Genomic DNA, 24,293 nt, shown 5'->3' on the forward strand with positions numbered 1-24,293 from the left:
ATCGCACCTTGTTTTGACACATTACCATATTTGCTGACGTATAGTCAGGAAGACTTTTTAGTGTTACCAGTCTGTTTCGAGAATTGTTTATTCTGTCGCTGCTGGTTTTCACTTTTTCCTTTTGCCTGATTCGGGTTTGCCTTTGCGTTTCCCTTGGGCTGACCCGTAGTAGCTTGGTTAACTGGCTTCGCCTTGGTCGCGATGCTCTGTTTGTTATTAGCGGCTTGCTTGGCTTTAAAGGCGCCTTCGATCATCACACGGTTAACTTTTGCCGCTGCTTTCTCATTCAACTTAGAATTCACAGCGCTGAGTTTTCCGTCGAATAATTTGGTCCCTCTGAAATCGATCGTCGCCAATTCGTTCTTGATTTCAGCGTTGGCGGCTGTCTTTAGCATAGCGGACCAAACTGCTGCACGGCGAGAGTGTTGAATAGTCGCTCGTAACTGGAGGTGACTCTGTATTATGTCAGCGTCGACGACGTTAGTCGCGACCAACAGCGGCTCTAATGTGCTAAACAGTTCATCCTTGGTGATGTTGCCTGTTTTGAATTTCGCTAACTGAATTTGTGTAGTAGTAGTGAAAAATTCTCTATGGCTTAATGCAAGAGAAGTGTCCCAAACGTTGTTTTCCAATCTACATAGCGTTGACTGGGACAGGCAATACGGGATGTAAACTTGTGGTTTGCCGAGTGGATGTTTCGTTATACTTCCTTCGGCGACCATTTCCCGGACGCATGGCTCCAGTTCTGGTGGTTGTACGCCGAGAGCTCGTTCGTGCAGGCTGGCGTCGGTACCGACCGGTGTTTTCCACTCATCAGCGGGCGGTATGACTTTTTGGTAGCGTCTGCTCCAATCGTCCTGGTTAGTCCCCAAGAAGTCGTCCTTGGTGGCTGTAGCGGTTTTCTCGGTAACTTCACGATCCCATTTGCCTCCTCCGATCACGCGTTGTGTTATAGCAGCGCCCTGTGTCAGTCGGGGAGACCATGGTAGCATTGCTGAAGTCGTAAAAGTGTCCTTTTTCGGCAGTGTAGACAAACCGATCGAGAAACGTGGGGCGTCCGCCATCGGTGGAATCGGTAGAGGTAAGATTTTCTTGACCATAACCGCACCTTTCGTGATAGCATCGGAGCGGATTTTGAATTCGGGGTCCTCCTTGTCGGTACCACTCGCTGTTGTGGTTTTCGACGAGCCGGCCTCCCCCGCGTTGCTTGTAGCATCTTCAGTAGAAAAAATCACGCCTGCCTCAGCCAGTGCGTCTTCAACATTTTCTCGCACCACTGTTGTGTAGGATTTTTTCTTTTCCGCCTGGAGAGCGCTGACACTCCATGCTTTTGGTGGTACCTCTTCGTCTACTGGGTTTTCCAAAACTTTAATTTTTCTGGTCAGTAGATCCACCTTGTTCTGTAAATGAGCTATAACACTTTGCTCATTGTCAGTCTCCTTTGGACGTTTTTGGCTGGGTTCGTCTGCCAATAGTTCGTCCTCAGCGTTGGTAGGTACCGATGAAACCGAAGACTCCTCCAAATGACGTTTTTTTTTTTTTTTTTGGATTTCTTCTTTCCTGATTTTCCCGTTGACTTGCGTAGGCGGGAATCCCAGTTCCAAGTTTCTATCGGCCAGGCGAGGCAAACACCGCAGTTGATGTGCCCATTACATTTTCTGCCACATGGAATGCAAATACGGTGATCATCGTAAGTGAGCATCGATATATGGCACTCTTCACACTTTCGTCCGAAAGTGTTTGAATCCGAAGTGCTGGGATGAACGGTGTTCAACTCTCCGGTATCCATATTTTCCGCCATCTTGAAACTGAAGGCGGGCTTTTGAGTTTCGTTACTAAAACTACAATTTTTTACTCAAGGTGACTAAGTACGAAGTTCTTGATGTCCACAAGAGCTTCCTGACACACTAATAGTTCGGTGGCTGTGTTGATGGGTGGTAACAATGTATTTCCACCGCAAAAACAATGATATTTTGGCAAGCCCAAATTTCAACCGTGAATCAATCTCGTGGTTAAAAATGGAAGTATGCAAATCAGATGACAGGGGAAGGACGCCCCCTACGGGAGCTATCCACTGTTATTTCGATTTTATTTAACCAGTATTATATGATAATTGGCAATTATCCCATTTGTTTATGAAATTAAAATTTCATTAACCAAAGGGGTTAGTATGCAATACTCTGTAATAAACTTGGTTTCTTATTTCTTTGATACACCAACATGATTCAAAATTTTTTCACATTATTTCTACCCAAACAGTGATGATAAAATTGCTAAAATGCTATTAGAACAAGCATAGAAGGAATGGAATTTTATGCATTTTTTGTGTATAGCTCGAACATAGACCTTAGAAAACAAACAAAAGTTTTCTAATATCTATGGTTTCACCCAGTTAAATAAAACAAAACATGTCATGACATGACAGAGTCCCTGTGTTTCAATAGTAAACAGCACTGAAATAAATACATGTTAGTGAGTATAATATGATGTGAATTATAAATTTTAATCATAAAAATGGCCACCATTTGCCAATCTTGAATCAGACCGCACAACGAATGGACATGCATACCTGTACGTCTCCCAAAATGTATGATATAAATTATATGTTTAAATGTGATTGGCTCAGGCATGTCCAAGATACAGGTGTGCAAAGATGAACAAAACTTTGAACAAGCAGACATACAATGGTTAATCCATAAGTTCTCGTTTCGAACAAAAAATTAGATTCCAATAAATTTGACTATTCAGTCAAAATTAATTCTGAAAAGTATCATAAATTTTGTCAAGTCCTTACCTTAATACCTTCTTCATCATTGACCCTCCTTATCATCCTGACACACATTTCAGGCACCTTGGGGAAGTCTGGATGTTCTATACAAATGTCCCTGAGTATTTTAATGACACGCTTACGAACACTGATACCAGTATCCTACAAGCAGATAGTAATAATCATATAATCAGAAAACTGACGATGACAGATTAACCTTATTTATCCATTTTTTTTCCTGATGAAAATATACAATTGTGCCTGGGAATTGTTCATGATGCAGAATTCTTTTACTGTTGTCACTTTGGGTTATTTTCTTTCATTGCATATAGTGCACGTTTTAACAGGAAAAAAACCCCACATTCCATGTTTGAAACAAGATGACAAGGCATCACAGAATCTAAGAAGCATGGAAGATGCCTTCAATTTTAACAATAATGTATGAAGTAAAACCATGTGCCAAGTGAATTTAATCACATTAGTGACGATCTATCTGTGCAGACAGACAGACATACATCCATGTATACTTACCAGAATCCTTTCTAACAACATGTTGTAATACTGGGGTATCAGCTCAGGTCTCATCAAAACAAACTTGCCAACCAACTCAACAGCAGCTTCCCTAACACTTGTTGAATGATCCATAAATCTACCATGAACTCCTCGCTCCATGTCAGGCTAAGAATACAACACATAGACACTAGTATTATGGGCTTTATCCTCATAGAAATCAAAAATCATATTTCCAAGTTCATTAATAACTGAACTATGAAGTTGCACTTTGAATTACAAGTGTCTGTTTTGTGAGAAAACTACAATCGTTTACTTTTAGATGAACAATCAAAAGTACTCACCCTGGCAAGCATACTGGGATCAGCTTCAACTACTTGCGTTAGGCATCTCACAGCTTTTGTTCGAACAGCTACAGCTTGTTCACTAAGTACTCTAAGAATCTGTAATAGAACACAAATTCTATAATAATACAGATGTTCAAATACAAACAGATTTTAACAATGGTTTGCAAAGTGTGGAAACCGTGACCATCACATTTTCATTACTATGCTGAAAATGCTTACAATTTGGTAATTTAGGGACGTCACAAAGATCGGATTTCACAAAAGTGATCGATACAGGTTTTATACTAGGCCGTGATTTTCATGATGTTGTATTTTTCAGATTTCTTGAAATAACCAAATAATAAGCAGCCTTTCGACTGAGATAGCTCCGCTGTTAGCAATTCACATTTCAAATAGAGAATTGAAGATATTACCACGAAAAGCACAAATTTGAGAGAGATCTTCCTGTAGTACCTATATGTATAATATCAAAACAAACGAACTTGCGATTTTAAACAAGAAGTTAGAAATATCACTTTTTACCAAAAATATTCACTAAAATTAGAGAATTAAAGATGTCATTACAAAATTAACAAATCAAGGTAAAGAGGTAAAATAATGTACATTTAAAAAAAAAATTGTAAAAATACTTTTACATTTAAATTTTCTAATTGTTCTTATACTAATGTTGAAATTAAAAATCAAGGTCAATTACCCGTAGTATATTTATTTACTCACCTGGCTAAGATAAATATCAAAACTCTGAGAAAAGGGTCTATTCGCAGTTAAATACCTCGCAACCAAACTGGCATTTTCATATGTCAGTTTGTTATTTGATTGCCTACAAAGAAAGGAAAGAAACTTTATTATTTCAATCATAAATTTCACAATCAGTCAATTTGACTGGCCCAAAAAATTTTGCAAAGCACAAATTACCTAAGAAATCAAACTAAAATAAACGTGTAAAGATAAATTACCTAATTGATGCAAAAGGTCTACTATTGATTTTAATCATATCTATTAAGAACAGTTTCCGTTTTTCCATTGATTGAAGAACCTCTGTGGTGTCTTCCATTGTTTCTTGAGCTTTTATCGTTTTTTCCACTTCTGTTGATGTATCTCGAAACCACTGAGCTATATAAAACTGTCTGGCAAACTGAAAAATGATTGCATGTAAGAAAAGGACTGAGTTTAGCAATAACAGCTGCCAAGAAAATTTAAAAGACTTAACTCTTTTTTTATTTCATGGCAAATGTCCAAGTTCTGTACACATGTGATAAGCATATGTGATTCATTCCAATAGTCTGTCCACTACGAGTATATTGATAGTTTCTATTACTATTTTCTGGAGAATGACTTAGTATTTAAACATTTTTTTTTCAGATACAGATCACAAAAGACAACGTCACTTGCTTGATGTACAACGTGAAATGTATTTGATAATGACTGACTGATACTCATGTACAGGTACAAAATATACTTTTTGAAATGCTTGGTATTACTTCTTGGCTGCAGAGCCATATCCAGTATTATATTATACCAGTATATTGATGGTGTTAATCCATTGATTTGATTGGTCCAAACACAAAATTTGCATATGCAATCCATGGTATATTGGCTGATAATGCACGGCTAAACGAAGTGGCCCTGGAACATGAATTGACTACAGGTTTAATACGGAAATACATAAAACCGGTATTATTTGATTTTTAGGGAAATATAATGGTTGAATTTTGGAAGAACATTGAAAAAAATACTGAATATTGGTTTTTGTTAATGGTGGGATCCAAGTTGTGAGCGTCGGTCGTTGGGTGATTGTCGTTCGCCACACAAACCTAAACCACCGTCCCTTAACACCGTGAGGTGCCTAAACGAACGCCAGAACGCTATGTTCTCAGTGTTGTTACTTTGAGATGGATTGCGAACTTCCAACAATAAAAACATGATCTTTAAGTATAAGATATAAGTGAGGGATTTAATGACATAAAAATGCAAAAAACTATGAGTCACAGGCAAAAATGTATGCCACCAATAACAACCGGTGTCCGGTAGCGGCAGCTGACAAAATTGCAGTGCACCCGGGTAATTGCCATCTGTTTCAAAAAACACGGGACAACGCAGGATTCGACGACGATATATGGTATTGTAATTCTCCACTATGGGTAAATAAATTGCAGGAGATGATGAAGGTAATTTCGAAAGCTACAGATTTGTGCCGAGTGTAGACCAACTACTGTATTAGAGCGACGGCATGCAAAGTCTTTCGACCGGAGTTGAGACAAGGCATATCATGTACGTGTCACAAAAACGATGCGAAAATCCGATCTTACACCATCAAACTTACCCCAGAACAACGACAAAACTTGTCAGTCATACTGTCACAAAACTTTGGTTATACCAAAGGTATCCAGGTCAGATGTTGGAACTGAGGTCGCTGTGCCGGTCGCCGTACATGATACACCGCGTCCCGCCGCGTCTCAAATTTCGATCGAATCAAGTACCGCTGAACGTCAAATATCCACAGTTACAAGTAGTATGAGGAGTCACAAAACCGGTTTATTTCACAACTGTACTTTCAATGGGCAAATTACAGTCCAAATTTTACAAAAACCGGAATGAAAACGTGGAAAATCCGTTGTTTAAATGATCCAAACTGTACACACCCTGTATTTCAAATCGCGTTGTGCGTCAGTAAAAGATCAGAAAGGTCATCCTTTGTAATGCTAATTTGTGTGTTTACGCTGCTCTATTCAACGTGGATATGTTTCTTTTTCATGTGGAATAAAAATTAGTTTGTATTCAATTTGAACTGTGTTGCGCATGTAATTTTTGTATGCATTCAGCGTACAACTACATACTATTCTTAGAAATATTCATGTTCAAGGGCCATAATCATAATCTTTTAGTAGATGAAAGTAAACTTTTTTTACTAGTTTTATCGAATTGTCAATATACTGGTATAATATAATAGCAATAACCCCCGCTGAAATTGGGTATACCACTTGATATTGCACAATTCACTCCATATATGCACTCGCCTGCGGCTCGTGTATGTATGTCGTGAATTGTGCAATATCTCGTGGTATACCCGCCTTCGGCGGGGGTTATTGCTTAATTCAAAAGTAGTGCATGTAAATCATCAATTGTGTACTAGATAATTCAAATATTGCATCTTTTGACCAGAAACACACTCCTGTCATTTTCTAATAGTAACACCGATTTGACCATGTAATGTAAAACTTTTGACCCCATTTGACGCACATATTTACACTCGGACCAAACCATTTTCTCGTCTTGAATGTTTGTTTTTTTCGTTTTCATTTTTGTCCATGATTGAATAGAAAAAGAAAAGAACTACAAATACTCCAAGATTTTTTTGACTTCATTAAAAAATAAAATCGTTTTTGTAGGATGGAAACTTTTTGAGGTCAACCCCCACCCTCAAACTAAAGCAAATAAGTTTTTTATCTGACGTCAAACAAAACAATAGTTGGCATAAACTTACCAATAAAGCTGGCTCGTTCTGTCCATGATATGCTAGGTAATTTAACATTGCACGCTGAAGACACTGTACATGATCTGCTGAACTATCTGACGATTCAGAACTCTCATCTGAAGATGAATCACTATCTGATTCTTTTCCCTGTAAATAATAATAGTCCCTTAATTTTAATTTTTATTAATTGTTTGAAGGACAAAGTCAACTTTTATATATAATAATTTATTTTCCAGATTTTATAAGTAACCACACATGTGTAAACAATTGTTATGAAATCTAATGGCATCAAGTTCAGATGTAGACAGATGTGGCTTGCGAAAAAAACTAAGCAACACAATGCTAGGATCTGTTGACATATCAGCATAGTTCCATTTTTAGAGCCACACTCGTAATTATGCAGCTAAGCATCACGAAATATTAACTATATCTACTTACCCCTTTAACAATAGAATCAATCGTATGCTGATCAAGTTGACTTGTGACTGCATCTCTTCTCAACCGACTAGCAACTAGGCCTAAATAATCCAAGGAGGACACTCTCAGGGTCATATCGTTAGACCTGTTACTGAAATGATGTACCTAAATATAGGAACAAAATTGTGAATTGTCAATTCCGGGCAATCAACAGGTCAAATAACAAGTATGTATATATATGAGAAGGAAGGTTATATTCATGTCAGAAAGTTTTTAGCTGTATGTTTATATCATTGAAACTAAATAAAAATATTGTTTAATAAAAAAAAAAAAAAGAAAGTCTGAATGAACCATGCAGCACAAGAGTTCTTGTAAATAAACTAATAGTCTAGGACAAAATAGGCCTGTTTCCCTTCAATAAAGCATTATTTTTGTTTGTTTCAATAACTCTAATCATAAATCTGCCCCTCCAGTGCCCCTCCCTCATTTTAATTGTAAATGCACCTGTTCAGGACATCCTATAGTTATCTGGAGGTGCATATACAAATATACTGGGGAAGGAATGTTAGGATATTAGGGTTGAAAGGTGAGGGGTCATAAGGAGCTCTTTCCATTTTTTTGAATACATGTGAATAACAGTACTTACAAGTAGTCTACCAAGTAAACTGAGGAACACCTCAGCAGCAGGCCACTCTGGTTTATTGACAGTGGAGAGCAAATCTTGAACAAAATTTTCAAACAATGGACGGTAGTCTTCTTCATCTTTATTTGTACACCTATTAAGATAATAATACTGCAATTAAAACTATTCTTTGTAAAAGGTCTAGAATAACGCAGTAATAAACTTAGAGGCTAATATCACACTAATATGAACTTTCAAAAACAGATCCCTTTCCATTTACTTACTTTTTGAGGAAGACTGAGAGGAAATTTTGCGACACTCTGAGAGCACTCTCATAGTGACTTAAAATACTAACATCTTTATCAACATCATCCTGGAAATAAATAGAATAATTATTGGCATTTTGGAAATTCTGTAAAAGCTATAATTACAATAATTTTACCATATTCAGTAGGGTTGAGACTTTCCAGTGAACACAAAAAATCCCGATATAAATACAGGGTGCGTCTTCGTCATGTGAATGTTCGTGTGATAACCTCATTCAATAATTAAATCTAAGAATATTGACTCACTTTTCTTTCATCTTCTGAATCTTCATCATCATCATCACGAGGTTCATTTTCTTCATCACATGGCAGTGTTACTATACATTGTATCAACTGTAACACTAAAGCAGTCACCATCTGAATATTCTGATCAGCATTTAGCCTAATTTTGAAGAAATTTCACATTATTAATCAGACTTCATTTACACATACATTGTGTCCGGCAAGAGATGGTGGTTTGATTAGAATGTCAAGTTGCCTCACTTTCATTTGTTTGATGTGATCAATATGTATTGCATGTCTTGGTGTAAATTAAAGAAAAGTACTTGAATGCGTTTGCTATGTTTTAAGTCAAGCAAGTTTCATTTTATTATCTAAAATTACAGCACCATAATTATGTGGTATTCATTGAGATATCTGTGAAATAAGGTATATATTCAGACAGAGTATGCAATTGCATCTACCAACATTACTGTATACTTTGTGATATTATCAAATGTTTTACTAAGATTATACTGATTTTAACTGAATTTTACCTGAAGTTCCTGAGATTCTTCTTGCTTGATGGAAGTCTTGCTAGTGATGCAAATATATCTTCTAAAATAAGCTGCCTGTGTTTTTCGTAGTTAGAGAATACCTTAAAAAAAGTATCTGAACAATTAACTTAATGAAACAGACAGTCAACACTGTCAAGATATCTGTCAAGCCAAGTCCAAGAAATGGTAGATCACATATTTAAATTTAGTTGACTGAAATGACTGGCAGTACATTGAATTTCATGACAACTTCAGTAAGCATGCAACCATTATGTAATATCAAATTTAAACAAAATGGCACCAATGGGCAATTTTAAATCAATTTGCAAAACCAAATGATGTGCCTCTATCATGTTCATCATGACATGTTCAAATATAAATGTTTGGTCCAAAAATGGCAACCAGTCTGTCACTGTGCAAATGTAGATCAGTATGATTTGTCGTACTAACTTTGAAAAAAAATCACGTCTGAGAAATAATGCATGAACAGAATATAAAACCTAAGTTCCTGTCCAGTGGGAACTAAGGAAACAATAAATCAAACCGTTTTTCGTTACACTTACCCCTGTGATAAGTTTCATAGCACTAAGTTGTAGTTCACTCACATTCTCAACAAAGAATGGAGCCAAGCCAATAGATGAGATCTGAAAGAATGACATTATTATTTCTGCATTCAATACAGATATCTTGCTGCAAGTCATGTTAATATTAAGGTACCATGTTAGTTTACAACAATATTTATTTTCATATCTCAGACACCAATAAAGACAAATAAAATTAGTATAATTAATAAAAGTGATTTAAAGAAATGTGAAAAATAGACACTCTACTTACTTGTAATACTGTGGTATCGGTGAGTGTCTGAACTTCTAGGAGATCACCAAAATTGGAGACAAGTTCACACAGTTTATTATACATGGCTATAACTGATTTCTCCTTTGTACCATGTGCTCTGGCACGTTTCATTTTCATATTGCTCATACAACCATCTGAATAGAGTAAGACCACATGATAGTACAGAAATGGTTATTTTGTACGAAAAGAATCAAGAATAATCCATTGTATATTTCAGAGCCAAATACGCCTATACACCAATGGTTAAGTCCCTGTTATTACAAAGACCAGAAGCAGCAGAATAATTTTCAATACATTTATTTGTGCATACATGTATTATATTCACTGAATTCAGCAATTTTTAGCGGATTTGTGCTTTAGAAAAACATCAATGCAGTTATTATGGAAGCTACAATAATTATTAAGTCTTATTGAAATGCAATAATTGTTTTTTGAAAAATAGATGGGAAAATTTGGTTTAGTATTATGCAAAATAGGTGATTGATATTTTAACCTGTAACTAATGTCTGTGCATTATCCCTGATGCATCTATGTACCAATAATTTATTCCAATGTAATGATTAAGGAAATTTGGTAATAATTACCAATATATTTGAACCCAAAACTAATTAGGTTGCCACATTTTCTTAGAGCATTTGTGTACCATGATTCAGTGAAATAAGATGAATAAAAGTTTAGATATCGATAGAAAACCTGACTAATATACAAATTAGGTGATTAATAAGAACCAAACTTAACGCAAGACTAATGAGGTCTGAGGCAATTTCACATATCATCTATGTTTATAGCTTCCGTGAAATGTAATAATTAGTACAAGTGGCCCGCCCGTTGTAATATTATGATTTGTGTGATTACCTCTATCAGTGGATGACATCCTATACACTGGATCATATTCTGGGTAGATTGTATTAAGAAGCTGGAACTTCACCAATGATGCCAACCTTTCAATTACATCTTCTAAATATACTTCTTTTGGCATGTTATCAGCAGTCATGATATACATTGATGTTAGACCTGCATCTAGTGATCGCATAACACGATCCATTGTCAACTCGCGCCACAATTTCTGTTCATGTTTACCCTCATCAACCTGTGAATATACTCACTCATATAAGCATTGAACTTTGAATAGGCTGATCTTATTTTATGTTTTAAGTTTCTTAAAGGAACTTTTAAGAAGTTATTTTAATCACAATTATGCATACATCGTTCTGATTGGTCAAGAGTTTTTTTTTTAATTATGCAATTGAACACCTCAGTGCAAAGCACTGTGGCAGCCATATTTACCTGGTGTAACAGAACATTGGTGTTGACATAGCTTTAGTCTCCCAAAAGTGTGAATTGGGAAGGGAATTATTACAATTATTACATTCACATTACCACATTTTCTAAGGTTTTGAGGAAACATTTGTACCATATTTATCAAAATGTGACTAACCTGGTTCATGGTTGGTTGTAGTTTACTCCCATCTCTAATATTTCTCTCCAATATATTTAAAAGCCTCACAAGTTTATCTGGGGCAATCTGAAACATTAAGCAAACAGCAGAATTGAGCCTCAACTTCTAGGAAGAAACATCAGTAATTCCTTTTGGCTACTCATAAATGTTTTAAGGTGGCAGTATGTTAGAAACTTTGCAACAGTGATTAAAGCGGGGCAGTCGTCCCCTGCGCATGCGGCAGATGGCCATAGCGTGTAATTGTTTACAAACAAGCGTCTAACCACGAGTCTTTGCAGTTTTAGCGTGTGTTGTTATCGTCGCTTGGGACTCAATTCCCACGCATGCGCAGGTAACAACCCTCCTGCTTAAAGTTAGCACTATTTTATTGAATTGCTCATTACAATGTCATCAATGCAAAAAGTAAAAAATACTTGCATAACTTTACAATAAGATAAAAAATTAAACTAGTGAAACAAGATTTTAAGTGTAACCCTAACTAACTAACCACTGATGAAGATAACGTAACATTTATTGTAGAAGAAATCTTACCTTATTCATAACCTCCATAGATTTTAATTTGGCTGCTTGACTGCTGAGTTCATAGAGTAAACCTTTTGATATGAGTAAGTCAGGTGAGCAATTGGCTTCATCATCTACAGAACAGAATAAAGACAATTTCCTACATTTGTACAACATTTTTTGAGGTAACAAAGATAAGATGACTAGAAAAACTAGTTAGATCCTGAAAGTGTATATTGAAAATGTTTAAACCTACCCATATCAACAGTTAAATCCATTTCCTCAGACTGTTCAAATACACTTTCCATTGCATTAGTGAATCTCTTGAACGTGGAACTTTCCATCATTTCTTCATCATCCATTATACGACGTGATTTCCCACTTTTCTTCCTACGCCTTCGATGATCTGATGATAGATTTGCATTGTAGTGTTAAAAACAAATTTCACAAAACTTAAAACAAAGTTGACTGTAGCTAGCAAATACAATGCATTTTACTGACACTTAAATGTTTTCATACTTAACAGGACATGAAGACCAATCCCTGGATGACCTCCACCCCCCCTCCCCCGAATGCCTTAATACAGGCCATGGAGACTAAGTGTATTCTCACATGAAATTGAATTTACAGTATAGTACATAGTACAAGTGTTACTGCATGCAAGAACTCAGGGCACCCACTAACAGAACTTGTGAATATCTGACCATTTTAAAGAGCATCAAGGCATTCAGGTTGATAATCAAGGCAATCAGTAACAAGACCTCAGATACACGTACCTTCAACAGAAGAACCGTCACTATCATCACTTTCAATACTTTCCACTTCAGCTGCAGAACTACTACTCTCACTACTGCTACTTGACATTTCACTGTATCTTGGCCTCTTCTTTCCTCTAACCAATTGTGGACTTGGAGTCATTGGTTCATCAAGGTTCAACTCAGGCAGGATCTCATCTGGTTGTTTCCTGGGTCGTCCTAATAGCGGCAAAATAGAGTCATATGAATACAGAGAAGAAAACATTTTCATTTAAAGAAACAATAAGACACAGATTTGCATTTCAACTAGTTAAATAGAAAAATCTAAAAGTGCAAGTTTATATTATAGAAAAATGCAGCCCTGTCGCTCAATGACTAGTGACTTAACAAGTAAATTTTATAAGACTAGTAAACCGGTTCAATTAACTAATGAGACTATTGAATGGAAAAATATTAATTATGATCTAAAAAGTTAGTTCAGTCACTTGGTCACAAGAGACAGCAAAATTTTGACAAGCAAACTTAATTGTGCATTATTCTCCAAATAATTGTGCATTGAAGTCCAATACTCAAGCCCCATACATCTTTTATATCATTTGTATGACAGTGATGATACCCACAGTTTAGTGAACTATCATCTTAATGTTCAAAATGAAATTAAAATAAAACATCAAAATTTAAACGGCCTTAGAAGCAAGATAATGAGAAAGCTGAAGCTTATTACAAAGGTAGAAGCTAACCTCTGCCTCTTCTCATTTCTTCAGGTCGCCTTATTCTGATACTATCACTATTCTCATTATTAACAATGTCATAAACTTCATCATCATTACCAGACTTTCTTTTTGATAACTTCAGCGTAAGCCTTTCCCTTGCAGGGGAATCTTTGCCACCCGAAAAGGCTGAAAGATCAAGCCTCTCTAATCTGACCATAGGTTTCGGCAGTGATGTCGGCGTCTTACACTGGAAAGCTGTGGCACTCTTCCTTGCTAGTGCTTTCTCCTGCAAATGGAAGGTCAACGTTTACAATATATTCTACAAAGGGGTTTTCAAGAACAATTTAGACATCTGGAAACCATATGTAAACATAATTGATCTTCCTTTTATGTTAGTATTCATTGAGTTTTGTGAAAAAAACTGATTGCATGAGTAAAAATGTTGTTGAAAGAGCAGGTGTTTATATTTGCCATGGCAGGCTGCCTATTTTTGATACACAGAAAACAAGTCTGGAAAAAATCAAGAAATATTGTAGTGAAGAAACTCTTAACGACACCATTTAGACAATTGAACACCATGAAAGTCCACTCTTCTAACACTCCTCAGTGTCCATAGACGTACATAGACACAGCTGACAATATGAAATATCATTTAGTATCCTTATGATCAAGTATTGTAAGCTAACAAAAAGTATTTTATATTTCAAGATGTGAAGGAAAACAATAGGAATTTCACATAGTAAGATATCACCATGATATATAAATCAGAACACAAGCAAGCGAAGATCAAAAGAGGATATGGGTTCTTTTGTTCATTCCCAAGAGAAACACAATTGCTCTCACAAAGTTGTTTATAGATTTGTACCTCAATGAATGCGCGAGCAAAAGTAGTGTAATTGTAATTCGATGAAACATCAATAGAAAAGCAGTTACTCATATTTGATACGAGAAAGTGGGCATGCTTAAATTGACCCACAATTAGATACGACTTTTAGAAGATGGTTTCACAGATGAAATATTGAAACAAATTAACATTTACAAATCAAATTTTAAATCAAGCATAACTTAAAATCCAGCCATAGGCCTCAATTGAGAATCAATCATTGCAATAAAACAAAAACATTACTCACTGCTTCTGTAAGTGGCTGGAGAAGGACAACTGGTCCACTTTTAACACTAGAGCTGGATTTTCTTCTTTGACCAGTGGGAGTTTTCTCCCTAAAATCCAGATTCAGTGATTGTTCATTACTTTTATTTCTTTCTGTCCTTTTTAATGGTGAAATGAGATTCACATCATTTTCACACGACTGATCCACAGTCGCAGATTGTTCTAGTATGGCAACATTATTTTGTTTATGATCAATTTCACTGTTTTTTTCACGTTCTAGTTTGGATTGGTGTTGTCGAGAAACCTGGCAAGATAGTGATGTCTCCTGTTCCTTTTTCTGATGCAATGGTGGAGGATGTGGTGGCGGTGGTTGTTTATGTTGGTGTGGCGGCGGCAACTGCTGTAGGTGTTGTTTTTGTCTCTGGAAGGGTTTTCCACTACTTCCTGGCGACGAAGCCGAAACTGAAGACAAATATAACAAGGTTGCAAGTTAAAAAAATTGACACTGATGCTATTGTAGAATATTTTATTTTTGCTGAAGGGATATTTTCAGTGAAAAATAAAATCAAGATAAAATACTTTTGCCACTAATTTTCATATGGTTAATACAATTTGCAGTTTTCGGTGATAATAAATAAATTTACAGCTATATTTCTATAATATTCAACTCCCTTCATTTTTATTTAATCACCAAGCAAAATTATAATATTCGAACTATGAACTTTTTAGCTGCTGTTTCTAGTTTTATCTGCAGACAGTTAACGAAAAAGGGCTCAATATGTACATATTAGTACCACAAGATAACAGTCCCGCTATTAAACAATGTCAGATTGAGTTTTATTTGTATTCAGTGATTGGTTCTTGAGAAAAAAACAACAAAAATCATCAATTCCTGTTTTGTTCTCAGCACAATGGGAGCGTAAAATAGTACCCACTAGAATTCCTGTAAACAGCTTTATCAGAGTTTTATTCTGAATAGGATTATATAAAACTACATTTGTATATTCACTGACCTGCCGCCCCAGGACTGTGTGGAGGTCTTGTCCTTGGGTGTGGAGGTGACATAACACCAGGAGACACAGCAGGTACCGCAGGACTAGGAGCTGTTGCCGGTGAATATTGAGAACCGGGGAAACCATTGATTGATGTTTGTGGTGCAGGAGCTGGAGAACCTTGAATAACAATTAGTTACAAAATAAAAATGCAAGTGTTTGCAATCTATTTCTTTTTAGTAGGTCATGTTTGAAAATAGAAAGTTTGAAATTTGCCCTCCATCTTATAGTGTGAATATGGGATTAAAGTGGATATCAGTCATGAAAACAAGACAATTATAGTGCAACCTGTTAACCCTATGTAATCTGAAAAACTGTCCGAACTAATAACAATACTAGTTCTTTCTCCAAAGAACTGCACTGGTAAACTTCATAAACTGAACACTTTTCTTTGTCCATGTGGCAAATTTTCAAAATTAAATTTGTTTTCAATGAATTCACTGGCAGCTCTCTACCTGCCTAATCATTTGATTAAATGGTCAGCTTTAAAGGTAGTGACAAGGGAAAACAAGCATTAGTTTAGGGCATTCTTCACCAATTTCTAAGTATGTAAATATGGCAAAATATGTTTTTAGAAAGCCGAGGTATACGAGAATACAATCATTACTCTTTTGTGTTCCCGTAAACCTCTAAAAAAGGGAGAGATCTTATGTTTTGGGTTCTGTGTGTGCGTGTATACGTCCATGTGTCCTTTGTCATTCCTCAAACATGCGTCGACTGGATCAAAGTTAGATTTTATTGAAACTTGGTATAAACACTACAGATGGTTTATTGATGCACATCAGTTTGTTGCGCGATTCAAAATGGCCACTATTTCTTAGATCAACTCTAATGAGGACAATTTTCATACATCTTTCTCTTGATCTATGATAGAAGAAAGGTGATTTTTTTTTAATGGAAATGAACCATACGTGACTTTGCTTTTGTGCCTGAAAATATCTTAAAAACTAGATAAACAGTTGGTCAAAAGTCAACAAAACGGCTACGAGTTGGTCAAAGGTCAACAAAATAGCCGCTACTCGCGGTCAAAACAGCCACCAGCCAAAGGTCAACAAAACAGCCACTCGTTGGTCAAAGGTTTACAAAATGGCCACCAGTTGGTTAAAGGTCAACAGAGCATTATAATTCGTCTTTGAACCAAATTTATCCCATCATGTTTGAGAATTGATGTCGGACAGATGAACAAGTCTCAAAAAATAAGTCACTGGTTTTACATATGTTAACAGTAAAATTTGATCAACAAATTAAGAATGATTTTAATCCAGTGCTTAAATGGATATACCCTCCTTCAAGACATTATCCCATATATGAATCACCAAAGAGTTCAAATAATTACCTTGACTTAGGTTTTGCTGCTGTGGAAATGGGTACTGTTGGAATTTATTTGGACTCTGTGGAAATCTCTGTGGACTGCTTTGGGTAAACTTTGGTACTGGGCTACCTTGTGGAAATCTTGATGGACTTCCTTGAGGAAAACCTGCAGAAGGACTGCCTTGCATCGGTGTATGCCCTCTCTGATATGGAGAGTGCTGTACCATTGCATCAGGAGACTGCTGATAATATGGAGATGGTTGCATGGGCTGTCTCGGAGACACTCCTATGATTGAAAGTAGTTAACATTTCTATGAAATAACTACCATTTGACGAGCAGATATTTATTTCAAAATTGTACAGCCTACTTCATAGGACAACTCAAATATCCCCACATCCAACACTGACATGATATGCAGTATTTCTCCAGTTATTCTAAAATACTGAATAGTGATGATGAAATTTTTTTATAACACAATGCGGAAGTGAATTACCCCAATGTTAAAATATGATTTGTTTGCACGGATTTTGACACAAAAACAAATTTTTCTTTCTAAAAACTTGCGATTCACGATAGTTTAAATGAAACTTGATTATTCAGAAAAGTAAAACGATGTCTAATGACCAGGTTTCACGCATTATGGTCACATTTTTGGTGTTTAGAAAGCTATGGATTATTTCAGTATTGAAACACCTTTACACACACATTTTAATAAATGTTAACCCATCTTCGACATCCGGTAAAATACCATGGTCTATAACTGGGAATGCCCTCAATTCGTTAAATGTCTAAACATAGTTGAACTCTGGTGACCTTGCCCTTTGTTATATAATATAATTCCCTTTATCATAGTTCGTTTCAATATAAATATGCATTGTCATAATTATTTTTGAATACAAACAAGTTTTGGGATTGAAACAACAGTGGGAAATCAGTCTACCAAATTTCCTTAAAAGATGTAAATATCTTACAAAAACATTGGTGCCTTATTTGTTTAATTATTTTAAGGGACATAATTTCCAGCTTTATTCAAAGTAATTCAGATATTTTAGTATAAAAACAAATACCTCATCGCAGAAAAAAAGCGCTGCATTTAGACGTGAATAGATTCATAAAACATGCAAGATAACAGAAAATCTTAGCTGGCTTTTGTCCAAGTATTTTGTACAGGTGTCTGTCAAAAATTAATGATTCACTGAGACAAATATGAACTGCCTCATTGTGTGACTACTGTATTATATGAAAAGTAAAAAAAAAAAACACCCTTTATGAATAGCTATCATGTTGCAACCTCTGCTTTGTATGCAAATCAACTTAAATAGTTAGTTGGTGTCCAGTGGAGGGAGAAGTCAACAGTACTGTTGCCTCCTGAGAATCTACATCTTCAAACACTGCAATCTTTGTTTGAAGTGAGTTTTTAAACTAGTATTATAAAAACTATCATTCTGTTCTAATAGCTGAAACATATTCCTGTGAGTTTTAATTTGTCGAATGAACTGTTTGTCAAATACAGAATACATATTTTAGAACAATTTTCTTTTTAAAATGTGGATGAAAATGTTTTGCTTTTTATGTATTTTTTATGTATTGTTTTTGATTTGATAACTTTGAACTAAACAGATTTTCTATTAGCTTCAGATCTTGATCAAAGTTTGGCACCCAGTTCATAGGAGTGCTTATATTGATTTTCTGACATCTTGTTTTCTGTAAAGATTTATTGGTAGGTTTGCAAATGTGTATCAGACTGTGCAATCTCTCCATGAGTTGGTTTTGAAACCCAGTAAGGGATTCTGAGATACATTACCAAGGATATTATTACAAGATAAATCATTTGCTTCATTGAACACATACAACAATGCATATTTCCACTGAGATCAGTGACCTTTGATGTGTATCACCAGTGATCAGTCAAGTAGAAACAGTCAAAATATTTTATCAGTTTTTCTCAATTTTTGCATGATATTTTCATACAAGACATCTGTTCTTCAAACTCAGGGAAGACTTTATACTGATGAACAAGGTGACCAAGTTTGATGAAGTTTGGAATAGAATTAGTAAAGTTATCATGCACACAATAACAATTATTAACGACGACGACAACGACGACGACACCGGACAAAATTTTTCCCTTAATATACACCTTTCCCTTCCATCTTTGATGGTACGGGCAAGGTAAAAATAGAGGGCTTATACACAGGGAAGGGCTTATGTAAAGTTTGAACATGATTGGTTAGGATATATCAGAGACATGGCTACAAAACAGCATTTATTAAAACAAAATGGTCATCAGTTGGCCATTTTGAATGTGATCGGCAAAAATAAAATGAAGTGCATCAAGGTCCCACAAGGCCCAATGTATGTATCAAGTCCTTGTCCATACAAGACTGAGCGAGATCTGATTAAGGAATGACAGAAATTGATTTTGATGAATTCAGCTATGTATTCAACGATGTATGATATATGTGTGAAGTTTATATGTGATTAATCCAGGCATGTCAAAGATGCAAGTTCGGGTAGACACACAGGTGAAATTATACGTCTTCATTAGGAAAGTACAAAGACTACAAATTCACAAGTTTTTTACAAATGCCCTCAAATTATCAAATTGCAATGGTTTACACAGTATTAAGTAGTACTCACCACCAATTCTCTCCATTTGACTCTTTTGCTTGAAGGCATTTGGATTTTGCGCCAATATTGCCTGAAGTAGAGCAGGTACATCTCCTTCAATATCATCACCAATTGATTTATCTTTCAATTCTCTAAAAACAATACATGCAAGATGATAGTTGTGATTTAAATATTTTTTTAAATATTCCAAATAGAGTATACTTGATACATACATATAACATGCAGCGATCATGCCATGCCATCTTTGAAAAGAGACAGAGGGTCCAATTCTTGAATGATGGCACCCTAGAGCTAGCTAGCACACTTTTTTTCATGTGCGGAAATTTCAACTAAAACTGGTCATATGTACTCATTACTGTCTAACCTCTTGACTGTGGTTTTGAACTAATTTGAAATTTGGGTCGTGGTGAAAGAAAAATTTTTGAGCAATGTGTTCAACTAAACACCCATCCTTTCAGTGTTCGAAATTAACGTCGGTCTGTCGGCCTCACGCCGACAGTGGGTGTAAAGGGCCTAGAGCTGTGAAAGACCATCAGTCCTTGTGACCAACCATAAATTTATATTTAAAAAAAACCGTTCCATTATTTAGTATGATTGTAAGACCAAATATATAATAAATATCGATAGTACCGGTAACTCCAGAATTGTTTCAAAATTGCGTTTTCTTGCACGTTTGATCAACAAATGGCATCACTCATCGACCTAGGCATACGAGTCATAATTCAAGCTCGCCGAATGATCGCGAAATGCGCCGAACGTGGAAACTGTAACAAACGATCTGATTGGTTGTAGGCCGATCAAGCCTGCGATTCAAACAAATAGAATTCGCGCTTACATTTTATGTTCCGCCATCTTTGATTTGCATCGAACACGCTGGTATCAATAGTTGCAGAGTTACGTCTACATCGAAGTACGTGGCGATATTTAAACTGCCAGGAGCCTGCTGCTAAACGTGTGAAAACTACACAAGGAAGGCGTGACAAACAGCAAGAATTCGAACGCTCTAGGCGTAAAACACGCACATTCCAAGTTAGCTGGAAGGCGGAGTTCAAAGACTGGTTACTTTTTGATATAACAACAAGGCGATGTATTGCCGGCCTTGTCGAGGATCCTACAGTCAGCTGTCGGTTAGTAAGATTGTGAACACGATGCAAAATACATGTCAGATTCGGCCAGTGATCATGTTTTTTCTGAAGATTTTGATGAGTTTAGTGACGATGAAAGAAATGATGATGACCTCTTTGAGGCTACAGATAATATATCTGATAAATTAGTAAATAAAGGTTTTGCAATTGCAAGCTTGTATTATCCGTTTAGTCTTTGTTAAATATCAGGGCCTACAGTTAGCTAGAAGGACATACAGTTTTAATTTGACATAGGTCCTTCGGGCCTGTAATGCATCCTTTACAGCCGTTCTGAGAATTATTCGGACAGTCAGTTAGCAAAATGACTTGCAACTTTGCAAAACACTTTGGTCTTTGCCCAATCTAGACTTGTCGGTGCCACTTGAGTGACGGGCGCGTGGTTTGGGATTACTATTTCATAGGCTTGGTGAATTGTAAGTATTATCTAGCGTGCGTTCACAGCACCCATTCATTATTTTTTATAATTATATTGTAATTATTTTCAGTAATTTTGAAAATCACAAGTTGGATGTTGCTTAAATCTGTCGAAAAATGTCAACCCCTCGCTCATTTTAGTCAGTTGTACCTGTCACAAAAATGGACTAGACATAATAACGGTCGTTATACCCCGTCATTTTCAAACTGCAGTTGAAAAAGTGATTCGATCAAGGAAGGCACTTTTGATTTGACAAAATCCATCAAACCATTATAATCGAGTTTTCCGTCTGTGTATCCCTGACGTACTCACAGCACCAGTAATGTAAAAACAACTTTTAGTTTGGCCCAAAACTGTCGTGAAACTGCAGCGCGTCCCGCTAAGAAACTTTACTTTGAGCCTTCCCGCCAACGACGAGTTCATTAATACCTGGGGTTACTCAACACTCTGGAGTTGTTTTGTAAATTACGCTATGTCAGGTGGACTCAGATGGTTATAACAATTTAAAATAACACTTTGAATGCATATAGAACATATAACCTGTTAATATATGGTAAACAACGCGCGTCGTTTTGAAAACAGCGTTTTACCCACATCTTGCAAGATAATGGAATGATTCCAATTGTGGACGTGCCAATACAACGGCGCCATCAAGTCTAGATTGGAAAAGACCCAAGTGTTTTGCAAAGTTCCAACATATATTGCTAACTGACTGTCCGAATAATTATCAGAACGGCTGTAAATATCAACATTTTTTTAATTTTAGGCCACTGTGCTAAGTTGGGTAAATGTGGTTGATGAATATTTACTCACATGTGATCTGTGCTGGTTTGCCCAAGAGCATGCAAGAGCTGAGGAACTAAATTCTCATCTGGAGTAGACAGAATTCTTCTCGCCTCTTCAGAGACTCTAGGATTATACAGCAAACTTTTGTTGCCCAGGGTAGCAGGCAATGGTGACGGCAGTGGTAATTCAGGAAGCACTAAATTCAGAAAAATACTTTATTTTAGTACACATAAGAAGTTACATCAGCACAAATTCATGATCTTGCATTCCCATCAGAAAGGTGTAAATATGGCGACCACTGGATAATTCACAATGTTTTGGTTGACCATGTGTTCCTGTTATTTTCAGTACTTTTCCAATCGAGCAATAATAATTCTGGGCCACGTAAAATATATACATATAAATTTGTTGGAACATAGAGCTAATCTTTTGTAAGCTTTATATTGGAACCAACTGGCATGTTTTAACAATGTATACAGGTCAATATAAGAACTTAAACTGCCTTAAATTTGACACAAATTGCCAGCCAGCTTAATTGAATTTATTTTAGGACACCAATGCACTTTAAACACTCATTGCAAATGGTCACTCGTGTCCCGCCACATTCAAGCCTCTTTACGCTGGCAAACATTTTCTCATCTGTTTTTACACCAGCATAACTAATACGTAATGAAGTACACCAGTGCCAATACTCAAGGGGGTTGAAACATAACATAACACAAAAAACAGATGTGCACAAGGTAATACATTCATCATATATTTTCACTGGATTTTCTGTGAATGACATGTAGTTTAATTTCAAGCAGAATCAAAGAAAGCTTAGAAAGAACTCCCGTGTGCTGAGAGTATTGGAGACACATTAAAAATTAATTCAAAATTACTTGAACTTGAGATGTTGATGGAAACGCAGAAAACTAATTATGCAAATTAGGTAACTAATATGAACAGATTTAAGTGTAAAACTAATAAGGCATGCAAAATGTACCAAATTTCATTGAAATGTGATTAGAACCAAAATAATATTAATTATTATGCTAATTAGAGATTTAATATGAACAGATTTTAACCCAAAATTAATCAGGCTGTCTATTGTCGTAGAGCACTTATGTACCAAGTTTTATTCAAATGTGATGATCAATACTCAAGATATCAGTAATAATTAATTATATTAATTAGGTGATTAAGAAGCATAAATATTTACCAAAAACTAATATGGTGTAGTCCTAGGTTCATTGAAATCCAATGAGTGGCTTTTAGACATCAGTGCAACAGCCATAGAACAGCAAAAAAATAACTAATTATGCAAATTAGGTAATTAATAGGCACAATTGTTTATCCCAAAATTAGTCTGTCACAGTCCTAGAATATCTATGTCACAAGTCTCATTGAAATGTGATGATTAGTACTTGAGATATCAGGTGAAAAGCTGAAAATTAATTATGCTAATAAGGTGATTAATATGCACAAATATTTACCAAAAAACTAATTAGGTCTCTGCACAGTCCTCAAGTAACTATGTACCAAGTTTCATTGAAACATGATCATTACTACTTGAAATATCAAAAGCTGAAAATTAATTAATTATGCAAATTAGGTAATTAATATGTACTGATATTACCCTAAAAAACTATCAGGTCTGTGCAGTGTCATATGACATATATGTACCAAATTTTATTGACATGTTATGATTAGTACTTGAGATATCAGTGGAAAAGCCGAAAATTGATTAATCATTATGTAAATTAGGTAATTAATAATATTAACAGATTTTTACCCAAAAATAATCAAATCTGCGCATTAGTTCAGAGCATTCATGTGCCAAGTTTCATCAAAATCCAATGAGTGGTTCTTCAAATATCAGTGGAACAGTCATGGAACAGCTTGAAATCAGTTAATTATCATTCAAATTAGGTAATTAATATTCATAGATTTTTACCCAAAACTAATCAAATCTGCACACGAGTTCAGAGCATCCATGTGCCAAGTTTCATTGAAATCCAATGAGTGGTTCTTCAAAAATCAGTGAAACAGTCATAGAACAGCTTAAAATCAGTTAATTATCATGCAAATTACGTAATTAATATTCATAGATTTTTACCCAAAACTAATCAAATCTGCGTATTGGTTAAGAGCATCCATGTGCCAAGTTTCATCAAAATCCAATGAGTGGTTCTTCAAATATCAGTGGAACAGTCATGGAACAGCTTGAAATCAGTTAATTATCATTCAAATTAGGTAATTAATATTCATAGATTTTTACCAAAACCTAATTAACTCTGCGCATCATCCCAGAGCATCTATGTACCAAGTTTCACGAAAATTTGATTAGTGGTTCTTGAGAT

General features: G+C 35.7%; 1 protein-coding gene across 2 annotated transcripts in view; it reads right to left on the minus strand.

Annotated features, from left to right (window-relative positions):
* LOC100366412 (nipped-B-like protein A) overlaps positions 1–24,293 on the minus strand; it is a 66,842-nt gene that overhangs the window by 25,397 nt on the left and 17,152 nt on the right. Inside the window, exons 3-26 of one of the 2 annotated variants that reach the window (XM_085503390.1) lie at positions 21,979–22,147; positions 19,615–19,736; positions 16,999–17,259; positions 15,624–15,782; positions 14,633–15,072; positions 13,620–13,788; positions 12,811–13,008; positions 12,291–12,440; positions 12,065–12,168; positions 11,513–11,599; positions 10,930–11,164; positions 10,054–10,208; positions 9,783–9,863; positions 9,220–9,320; positions 8,711–8,846; positions 8,423–8,511; positions 8,163–8,292; positions 7,538–7,681; positions 7,109–7,246; positions 4,581–4,759; positions 4,342–4,444; positions 3,622–3,720; positions 3,299–3,445; positions 2,795–2,929 (exon numbers count right to left, since the gene is read on the minus strand). In XM_085503390.1, coding sequence (XP_085359516.1) covers positions 2,795–2,929; positions 3,299–3,445; positions 3,622–3,720; positions 4,342–4,444; positions 4,581–4,759; positions 7,109–7,246; positions 7,538–7,681; positions 8,163–8,292; positions 8,423–8,511; positions 8,711–8,846; positions 9,220–9,320; positions 9,783–9,863; positions 10,054–10,208; positions 10,930–11,164; positions 11,513–11,599; positions 12,065–12,168; positions 12,291–12,440; positions 12,811–13,008; positions 13,620–13,788; positions 14,633–15,072; positions 15,624–15,782; positions 16,999–17,259; positions 19,615–19,736; positions 21,979–22,147 — 3,731 coding nt within the window. Of the gene's footprint in view, positions 1–2,794; positions 2,930–3,298; positions 3,446–3,621; positions 3,721–4,341; positions 4,445–4,580; positions 4,760–7,108; positions 7,247–7,537; positions 7,682–8,162; positions 8,293–8,422; positions 8,512–8,710; positions 8,847–9,219; positions 9,321–9,782; positions 9,864–10,053; positions 10,209–10,929; positions 11,165–11,512; positions 11,600–12,064; positions 12,169–12,290; positions 12,441–12,810; positions 13,009–13,529; positions 13,789–14,632; positions 15,073–15,623; positions 15,783–16,998; positions 17,260–19,614; positions 19,737–21,978; positions 22,148–24,293 lie in introns of both variants that reach the window. The other variant, XM_078011267.2, reaches the window with a different exon arrangement.

This window comes from Saccoglossus kowalevskii, chromosome 9, assembly GCF_978046115.1.
Source record: "Saccoglossus kowalevskii chromosome 9, keSacKowa6.1, whole genome shotgun sequence".
Lineage (NCBI taxonomy): Eukaryota > Metazoa > Hemichordata > Enteropneusta > Harrimaniidae > Saccoglossus > Saccoglossus kowalevskii.